Source organism: Daphnia pulex, chromosome 8 (genome assembly GCF_021134715.1).
Source record: "Daphnia pulex isolate KAP4 chromosome 8, ASM2113471v1".
NCBI classification, from domain to species: domain Eukaryota; kingdom Metazoa; phylum Arthropoda; class Branchiopoda; order Diplostraca; family Daphniidae; genus Daphnia; species Daphnia pulex.
Window position 1 is genome coordinate 59,733 of NC_060024.1, and position 10,815 is coordinate 70,547.

The 10,815-nt window shown below is 43.1% G+C and overlaps 1 protein-coding gene and 1 pseudogene across 1 annotated transcript; one reads left to right on the forward strand and one right to left on the reverse strand.

The window, feature by feature from the left end:
* Positions 1 to 1,661: 1,661 nt before the first annotated feature.
* Positions 1,662 to 2,851, reverse strand: LOC124199568 (putative nuclease HARBI1). The gene is made up of 4 exons (XM_046595402.1): positions 2,831 to 2,851; positions 2,609 to 2,762; positions 2,032 to 2,336; positions 1,662 to 1,970 (listed from the first exon to the last, which is right to left on the reverse strand). The coding sequence occupies exons 1-4, from the start codon at positions 2,849 to 2,851 to the stop codon at positions 1,662 to 1,664; spliced, it is 789 nt and encodes a 262-aa protein (XP_046451358.1).
* A 3,378-nt stretch (positions 2,852 to 6,229) lies between these two features.
* Positions 6,230 to 6,408, forward strand: LOC124201260 (annotated as a pseudogene).
* Positions 6,409 to 10,815: the final 4,407 nt, after the last annotated feature.

Genomic DNA, 10,815 nt, shown 5'->3' on the forward strand with positions numbered 1-10,815 from the left:
TTACCTACCCTTCAAAATAGAAGGGTTTCTTCCTTTGTCGTTAGAGCTGATACCCCTTGAAAAATGTGAAACTGTTGCCCCTCAGTTGAAAAGAAAGCTTCCTAGAGCAAACATGTCGGAGACCGAAATTGTAGCCATTGCTATTGATGGTGTTATTCGAAAATTTAGGCTAACATCGAGCCAAAAGGAACGTTTGTTAAAGGTTGAGATTTGTTTTAAAATTTTTTTTAATCGATTGTAAATTTCTTAGCTTGTTATTGCCTTGACATTTTTGGCATGTGCGCTCTGAAATCCTATTAGAAGCTCTATGTGTAATTATTATTCTATGTAATATTGTATTAACCATGTTTTTTATGGTTTTAGACAAAGAATTTGCACGACGGCTTGTAGAAAAATTCAAAAAAAGTCCTGAAATTTCTCCCTGTGATAAAGATCACCCTGGGTCCTCTATTAAAGATACTGCCGGACCCTCTACTAGCGTTTCTCTGCCGGACATTGCAGCCATCACTGAATCTGACGTAATTATTTATATATATGAATTTAAAACCTTTATTTTAACAAAATGATTATTGATGTTCATCAGAGTACCAGGAAGACTACTACTACAATTGCTGATCGTAGCGGAAATGTCGCAGGTCGTGGCCGCAGTCGTGCTGGAGTCAATGCTGTGATTCGACGTGGTGAAACTGAAGTGCGTGGACGTGGACGTGCCAGGGGAGGAAGTAGAATCAATGGAGGACGTGGCCGTGGTAAATCCAATAGCCCAACCACTACACTCCCTTCCAATAATCAAGACAAAGTAGAAGAAACAGATTGGCTCGCTTGGCCTGGTGAAGATCCAGCGCAGTATGCAAACAATGAGGAAAATGCTGAAACAAGTGAAGGTGATGAAGATGGAAAAGGTCTTTATTGGTTTACGGATTCAAGAACAAATCTCCTTCTTGCAACATACAAACCACATGAAAAGAAATTTGTTGGACATCGTCAACCAATCCAACTGTGGGAAAAAAAAGCTGGCACACTTCAAGAAAAAGGTGCAAAAGGGTCTTACTGCTCGAATGTGTCGGGAAAAATTCAAAAACCTGAAAGCCCGCTACAAACAGATTCAATCCCGCCAAAAAAGCACTGGTGCAGCTGGGGAAACTAAATGGCCTTTTTGGAATGCAATTGATGACTTACTTCGCAAGGATGATGCTGTCAACCCTGACAATATAATCGAAGCGAGGGCGGCTGGATACCGTGCTATTAAACGGCGATGGGTATAAAACATTTTCTTTTTTTACCTTCTCATCGGTAATGATTTTTTTTTAATTAGGACCATGACGACGAGGAAGACGTAGAGGAAACGCGTAATCCTAAAAGAAAGCGAGTAGCAACAAGCGATATCATCAATATTCTTGCTGATAACGAAGCTGAACGTGAAAAATCGAATACAACTTTTTTGGAGATCATGGCGGATTTGCGTCAACAGGGTCAACAAAAAAAACAATTTACTAGAAAGACTAGTGGTTCTTCAAGAATCTAAGTAACATTCATTCTAATGTAGGCTATGGGAAATGAAATAGATTTCTTGAAAGTGTGTATTTCGTCGTCATTTTTTGCATACTACATTAGACGTGTGTGTTAATTTAAAAAACGTGACCACAATATCACAAAAACAATTATAAAGAGGCCCCAATTCTATTTCGTAATGCTGTAGCGATATCTTCCTCATCTTCATCAGACACGTTTTCATTAAATTGAAATTCGTCGTCACTGTTATTATCAAAATCGTCATCGTACCATTCATCACCTTCAACATCCACCACATAATTGTGCAATACACAAGTGGCAACAAGAATATGGGGAATAATAGACAAATTGGTAACGTCTAAATATTTAAGTTTCCGCCATTTCCCCTTAAGCAACGCGAACGTACATTCAATTGTAGATCGTTGCTGGCTATGCTGGTTGTTGTAGTTGATCTGTGCCTGTCCAATAACAAAATATTACCGCTTTTGCTTCTCAAATATCTTTTTCATACTTTTATACCTGGTTTAGGAAACCATCATTTCTGTATGGTTTCATCAGTCGTGCACTCAGGGGATATGCAGAGTCTCCTAGTATGTAGAAATTTGTGCCAGCTAATTTTTCATTTATAGCACCAGAAAGTGATGACATGCCATAAATCCTGGCAGCGTGCATAGAACCAGGCCAGCCTGCACTTATGTCCAAGAAACATTTCCTAGAGTCACATACACCCTGTATTTTTACTGATGTCGTGGATTTCCGATTGGTATAGGCTGCCAAATGCCTTAAAGGTTGTTTTATTAATATCTCCGTTGTGTCAATCATCCCTAAAATCAGTAACGAAGCAGTGAAAACTATGAACAAATAAGATGGGGTACAGATCCGATTTTGCTAGTACCTATTGTGTTCGGGAAAGTATGTTTTGATACCACTTCCTCCATCTCTGCTCCAGTTGGTCATTTAATGTAATCAACAGCTCGTTCTCCAATAACTATTAGAGTTGTTTTTTACAATATGATGGGCGTTCCCTGGAATAAGGTGAAGGGAATAGTTAACATCTAAGTTTGGCAGCAACAATTTCAATCTGAAGTAAAATTACCTCTGGTAGTTCCAAACCTATCAGCAATTTGGCGGAAAGTTTCCTGATTCCCTAGCCACCATATGGTTACTAGGAATTTGAGAGAAAAGGGAACTTCGTTCTGTTCTCCACGATGTCTAACATCTACACTTTCCCCAAATTCTGTCAAAATATCCTGTTAATAATAAGATAAACATTGATTATTATGTGAGACACATAGCGTAAAACATTACATGTAAGTACCTGGAAAGTAGTTCGTGACATTCTAAAGTATTCAAAAAACTGTATGTCGGGATATCTAGTCAGAGTTTGTTGGATGAAATTCAACATACCGATTCAAGTGTTTCTCAAAATGCGTTGCAGAGTTCTTCTTTTTTCTTTTAACCACACTTGTAATGGAGATTTTCTGCGAAGCCAAAATTGAATAACCAACGAAGCAACATCAGCGTCGTTGTCATCAATTGCAAGAAAATTCAGGAGGCCGTCCATTTTCACTGTGTTTTTCTTTCAAAATGACGGGTGACGGGGTGAACTCAAACACAGCAACACTGACTTTCACTGCTGCATATTTTGATGTTTGGCAATCTAGACAAAAATATTGGATGCTAAGTTAAAAAACCACAAATAATCGATTCTTTACGTTGGACCAATAGCAATTCAAGAAATCAGGATATCAAGGCTGTCTAAACGATCACCTTAGATAGCCCAACCAAATTTTTTGGACTTTGGACGCACCCCTGGCCAGGCGTTGCCCGCTATGTTGGCCTCTGACGGGCTAACCCAGACTGCCATACACTGGCCCTCATCGATTCCCGCTGCCTTGCCCAGGCCCAAGTTCCTGTGGTATGGAAAAAATCCACTAGGGTTCTCATTTACAAAGCAGACGATGCGGAAAATTTAAACAACTGATTATCACTCGGAAATACGATTGCCAAACTTTATTTTGGAGTTTTAGCCAATCATGTTGGCAGAAGACGGAATACGGATTTCCCCCACCAAAAAAAGACTTTACTCGCCTTGACAACAACTGTATTCTTAAATCTGCAATCAACCAAGCCCGACACACTGGCCAAGAACTTTGTGTGGCGTGGTTGGATTTGGCCAACGCCTTACCATCAGTACCACATAATTACATTTTTGGAACGCTTACTTTTCTACTACCTGCTGAATTGATCGCTGCCATTCGGGATCTCCACAAGGATACACCACACGGGGGATGAAATCTACCGGTCTGACTGCCCCCATTCCTCTACCTGCTGGAGTCAAACAGGGTTGCATGCTGAGCCCTGCCCTGCCTCGATCTTGCAATGGAGACCATTATTCGAGCAGTGGTGGCGCTTTAATCTCTCTTTTTTAATCTCGGCCTAATTAAACAGTCGACTCTGGCTTTCGCGAACGATTTGTCTCTCACGGCCAAAAATGATGTCGTTCACCAGCAACAACTCTACGTTGCGTCCGAAAAAGCGGACTGGGGTGGCCTCACTTTCAAGCATTCGAAATGTTCCACTCTTCATATACTCAACCGTGAAACGGTTGATCTGTTTTAACCATCGATGAAAACCCTTTGGCAGTGCTTGGAGAAGGCCAACTTACCGCCACCTATTAGGTGTTTCTACTGGGTTCCGCAACAAACAAACTCTGGATGAATCTCTTGCTAGAATTGGGACCAATCTTAATCTTCTAGATGACAGTCTACTCGCCCCCTTGGAAAAAAAGTGCCCCGCCTCGACTTCATTCATCGCTGTGCTGATGTGAGAGTGAAACCACTGTCGTAAAGTTAGACAAAACCACCATGAAGAATTGCGTAAGAAAATCAATGTACCTTCCGCAACGGGCCAGTGCAGAAGATCAGGGCATTTTGCCCTTCAGTGATTTGCGCAACGTCTGAGCCGTCACTCACGTAAATAGACTACTCACCTGCCCAGATGAATCCGTCCATGAAACGGCATGGGACACTCTAAAACTACGCCATGTGCCGACTATGGACGATCTCTTGTCATTTCTTAATGGTTCCACTGAAGGATGAAATGGCCAACACTAACGGGGATGTTCCGTCTTTATGGTCACGGGTTCAGGTCTGTTCTCGTGCTCTTCCATTCACCGCCGACATCAAGTAGTGGTTGTGCACCACTCGTGGTGAAATGACGAAATGCAACTCATCGTTCCCCGCCCAGACAAAGAACCAAATCAAGCACGACCCCACCCAGCTGCCCGTCGCCAAGTATGCAGCCTTCTTAACATTTTTTTTACCGTTGTGACATCCTAGACACATTGGCTTGGAATCTTTTTTTTCCCGTCGAGAGAAATCCATGTAGGTAATCCTCTCTGAAACCATGTTTACGCGGAGTCTAGAATCGGAAAACTTTTTTTAGTTCGTGGCCAAAAAGAGTTTAAACGGCCCTCCAAGCTGCCTATCTGCAGCGCCTACTTAGAAAACCCGACCAGGGAAAAGTTTATTCAGTGACCAGTCACCGAAATGAATCTAACCACATGATGAAATCTGGCCTCTACACTCACTTCGCTGATTGGCGTTTCCTTCTTCGTGTTCAACTGGACACCATGCCCCTCAACGGAACGCATCAGTTCGACAATGGCAGAAAACGCTGCCGTCGTTGCAACAACATCCTGGAATCCTTTCTACACGTCTTAAGTTACTGCAAATCTTTCCGCCGACCACGAGTCCTTCGGTATCATGCTACTGTCCACTGCAAGTCACGCCGGTCATTGCCGGCACGACCAGTGAGGATCGGAAAATCCCTGGCACTAGCTGTCAGCTCCGCCCTGACCTTGTAGTGACTAATGCAATTACCCAATCCATGTCAATGATCGACGTAGCTGTTTTATTTAAAAACAAATACGAAGCCTTTTAACTGGCCAGATCAGGCAAAATTCAAAGGAAATTGACCAAATTAAGTATTCCGTTTTGGCTGATGAGCTCCGTTCTCAAGGCTGGGATGTGTACCTCAACGCGTTCATCGTTTGGGACCTCGGTGGATGGGACCCTTATAATGAAACGGTCATCCGCCAGCTCCGGATCAGTAAAAGTTATATCAAGCTTATGAAGAAACTCATCATCAGCAACACAATCTATTGGTCGTGGGACATCCAAGTTGACTTTATCAGCGGCAAGCGACAACACCATGAAGTTGCTCCAATCAACCCAATACCGCACATCCGCATTGCGACCGTGCTCGCATTGATCAACCATGTGATGAATTATTCCTTATTTTTTCCAAAAAATTAATCTTTTTTTGTATTGTTATTTTGTCATTTTCTTCTCGCTAATCTTACCATAACAAAAAAATTTATCTCCCAACACTTGCTCCTTATTTTGTTTTCCCTGCTCCTCTAAAAAACTTCTTACGTTGTAACTTCACCCCCAATGTTGTATTATTCGTCTGTTCTTTCTTAAATTTACCTCCAACCTCTTATTTATTCTAATTGGTTTTCCCCGTCTTAAACTCCCCCTAATGTTCGTTTGTTTTCTCTTACTATTCTGAGCAGCATCTAACACGCAATATTGATAAGTCATAACTCCTCTCACAACTCCCTCTATAATAAGAAATATTTTACCTCTTTTCTCTTCCGAATATTCATTGTTTGGTGATTTTTCAAACTGTAATAACCAGCTATGAATATGCTAAACCTTAATTTTTAATAATCGTTTAATTTAATCTTAGCAGCTTAATATCTGATACGGCTTCAAATGGACCCCAGAAAATTAAACCAATTTTCGGCATACGGTGGGAATTCATTGCTTATTCTGATCCCGCCACGGGTTGACTCGGTATTGCAGCACTTCCGAGATCGGCTAACCCTCTTTGAGGGAGGAAATTGGGGAGTAGGAGGTCCATTAAGCAGCGTCGTCTTCAATCTGGCGCCAGATCCAATAACCAGGACAGTAACATCAAAGAAAAACGGGTTCGCAGTCTACCAGTCAAGATTGTTCACCACGTCCTACGTTGACAACATTGCCATCGCAGATTCTTCAGTACGCGGAATCCAGGGAACTCAAAATGCAACCGAGAACACAGCAACCTCACTTGGCTTGAAATTTTATCCCAACAAATGCACGTCACTTACTATCATTAATGGCAAATCTTCTGTAGATAACCCTCTGAAACTTGGAGACTCCCAAATAAGGGCCCTAGCCAACGACGAACAGGAAAGCTATCTCGGGAATCCACTAGTCTCACGACTAACCTTCCGACCCACCACGTCGCTTCTCGGAAAATTGATTAAGATTGGCGACCCCTGCTTGGCACCCTGGAAAAAGCTAGAGGTGAACTGAAATGTACTGCTTCCATCGCTTTCCCACCACCTAGTATAGGGAAGGGTCAAGAAAAGGTCCCTCTACGACCTGGACGTAAACTGCAGAGATTTCCTTCGCCAGGTAGCTTGTCTCGCTATGTTCGCTAACACTACATTTTGTGTACAAAGATCGCCGCGTGCGAGAACTAAGAATTCTCCCTCTTACAGACGACGCAGACATTTGGACCCTTGCCAGAGCAATTCAACTTCTAGACAGAGAAGAAGATCGTCAGCGAAGTGGCAATGGCTCAGGAAGAAACCATCAAATTGGGATACGGCAGGAACGAAGTCTCCTTTCCACTTCCCATCAACGAGTACTTCGCAGGTTCCATGGAAAAGGGACTTGGAGCAATCCGACATGGAGGAGCATCGATGATCCTTTAGACCCACGCAAGTAAGACCTCGGGATGTTTGAAGAGGATAACGATGTATGATATCCGGCGAATTATACAGCAAAGTCATCACCGAAGACATCTCCACAATCTACATCAAGGCAGTCAGAGGACTCAGCACCGCGATGAGGCAAAAAGGTGGTCTAACAGACTAGTTCAGGATTAGTTCTTGATGTGGCCAAGGAGAACGCAGGTCATGCAGATCATGCCAAACACCACTGACCTTCCAGGAATGGCACTTTCTCCACAAGGCTAGACTAGGGATACTGCCAGTCCAAGGTGGATCAGGATCAAAGTCGACAGTCAAACCCTTCCACCTAGTTTGCACAAAGCTTGAAACAACAGACCATGTTGTGGGTGCCAGGTAAACTTTGTTCTTTCTATTTATCGTCATAATTCTATCTTAGGGCTCATGGCAGAAGAAACGGAGAAACTTTGCCACACTGTCTCCGTCAACCTCGCCGTAGACAACTACGGACTCAGAAGAGACCTGGTGGTCAATTCCAATAACCCTTCTATCATAATCGACGTCACGGTTCCACTCAGCAGCGTGAATGGACTCGAGAAGGCACAGGCAAGGAAAATGGGAAAGTACACAACACGTTGGTGTGGTACTCCCTCTCACGCTCTCAAGCAACGATGGGATAAGTCTTGCCCTGGGACTGTTTGGTAGAAAATGGTAGAGCCTCAAGAAGAAGATGAAACTACTGGCCATCCAAGGAACAACCCAAATCATAGCAAAACAACTGGCATTCCAAATCGAAGCAAGTGATCCCGAACCCGAAGAAGCAATAGAAGAGGGTGCAAGCCCTTTTCCTCAGACGTCATTTCGCGAAATTTTTCCCTTAAAATTAAATTAAAATAAATTATTGTTTGTATTTTTATTCCCAGTTCTTTGGAATATACAATGCATAAAATATGTTCTTATCAGTATTTCTCCTATGCTTGATCTTTTAGATTCTTTAGTCATTTCTTTAAAGTGAACACTTTCTTCTGTCTTTTTTTGTAAAAACCCACTGTTATTGCGTTTCCAATATTTACTATTTCAGTGCGCCATTTGCCGATTTGAATAACCTGGCATGAAAAACTATGCTGCTCATCAGGCAGAATTCTATCCTAATCAGCAAATTCTCTCACCTACTCTTTCTGAGTTGGTCTCTCCACCTCTGTCTATCTCGTTCGCAGAAATCGACCTATTCCATCTAACTGCTCGGCAGCAAACCCCTGTGGTGACTCCTCATCCAATGGTAGCCACTACACCAAGCCTTCAAAATACTACCTTCACACTATCTAACGGCTCTTCTCAAGCATCTGACGCTTCTGGTGATGGACGTCTGGATGGTGCTGAATATGTTCCTTCTTCCTAAATGAGTGAGCGAGTGTATTCGCTTTTCATACCAGTTTCTCCGCAACCAAATCCACCAATTTCATCTCCTCCTCTATGTCTTGCACAGCAGTACGAGACATCTAGTGCTCGGCGTGAAAGACGATTCCGTTTGCGAGCTCCTCACTCGCCACCTATTTCCAGCCACTGCACCATTTCCAGCGACCTGCTGTCTCTCCTCGGTGTCATTCCTCTACAATTGACCCCACCCGGCTAAACGAAGAGGCTCCTGACATCCCCCACCCAAGCTAACAGATCTTCAGCGTTAGTGGGTTGAATCCGTTAAACTCACTCCTCCCTGCAGATCTCGATGGACTCTCGGCTCTATCATTGGCTATTTCAACTGCTGCTGCTGAACGGCAGGATTTAGCGCCAAAACCTCCAACTCGTGTGCATCATCAACTGCTCGCTTACTCCCTAGCTAGAGTTCTGACGCCCATTCTATGCCTTAGCTCAGTAAAGACAGGTGTGGCTAGGGGTAAATATATCGGCGAGTTGGTTGGATGACTCGACATATTGCACGTCATTCTTCTTCGACTCGTGGTTGTCCCTGATGAAGTGATAGCGTCTGCTGGGTTGGCCTTTGGGTTGCAATTGCTCATACCATGCTCAGCAAAGATTTTCAAGATCTGATGAGTCCGGGAGATGAATATTTGATGGTATTCTGTGTCTCGTTTAGCCCGATAAATCTTTTCAGAGGTAGAAAGCGGAATTCGAATTCGGAACTAATAAACTTAGCAAATTTCTCCAGCGAATTGTTGAGTGAACTTCCATTGGCCTAGTCTTCCACGAATTTGATGAGTATGGACTTCTCTTGATGCGTTCTTCTCGCTTCTTCTCTCCGGTGATGCGGACGAAAATGCACGTGTCGGCTAAGATGGGCTTGAGACCAAATTTTCGGATGGCTTCTTCGTGTCTTTTACTCCAAAAATAGGGCGCCTGCTTTGTTCCGTAGAATGCTTTAATATAAGACGACAGACATGATCTTCTTTTCCGGGTTCAATAAATCCTTCGGGTTGGGTCATATAGACGGGTTTGTCAAGAGTTGCATTCAGAAACGACGTGTTGATGTTGATTTGAATTATGTCCATATTGAGTGTTGCCATTAGCGATAGAGTAGCACGGACAGTTTTTAGCGTGGAACCGGAGCAAATGTTTCGTCGAAGTCGATTCCATAGCGTTGACGAACATCTTGTCTGTTGTCAGTCTACTTTTGAAGCGATTTTGGAACTCACCGTATCCTGGTTTAAATATTCCGATCCACTTTTGTCAAATTATGTTGCTGCTTGGGGGGATTTTGGACCGTGGCAAGAGCTCCCATGTTTTTTTTTCTCAATCTGTTACTTGAATTCTTCTTCGAAAGCCTTCATCCACTGCTTCACATATTTGAATTGTACTGTTTCCTGGTAATTCTGTGGCTCATCTACTTCCAATTTGGACAGGTTCCAGCTCTCACTCTTTTAAGCGCTTTCCCGGACGCTCTCTTCAACTTTATTCTTTCTGATCTTCTATAGTTATGTTGACCATTTACGAAGTTCGTGTTCACTTCTTGATGTGTTGTTACTGGTTCAGTTGCATCGATCTCCATCACCGTCGGTTGCCCCAGTTGTAGTGGGATGGCTGGGTAAGCAGGGTTATTTAGGTTGTACACATCATTTTGGAGTTTGTTTGACGACTTCTTTCTCGTCCAGCGCCACTTGAATTTGATTTTCTTCATTTTGAACGTTTAGATTCAGCTTAAGAATAACCATAACAATCTGGAAAGGTTCACAAGGATTAAACTCTTTTTCGGGAGCATTTGGTGTGTCGTCAATGAGGATCGTTTCGTCGAAGGTTACATCTCGAGAGATGAAAATTTTTCTGGTATTTGAGTCCCAAAGCCGCCATCCTTTGAAGTATTCACAGTACCCTACCAACCAGCATGCCACAGGCTTATGCTCCAGTTTTCGGCGTAAAGGATCCGGTACATGTTTTTAGGCTCGACAGCCTAGTATGCGCAGATGCCCCACGGATGATTTCTTGCCAAATACTTTCTCGTACGGAGTGATGTTGGAGTGCGAGTTTACTGACAGGTTCCTTGCGTACACAGTGGCGCACATAAACTCACCCCACTGTTCCATCAGGTTACTACTAGTGTTGTT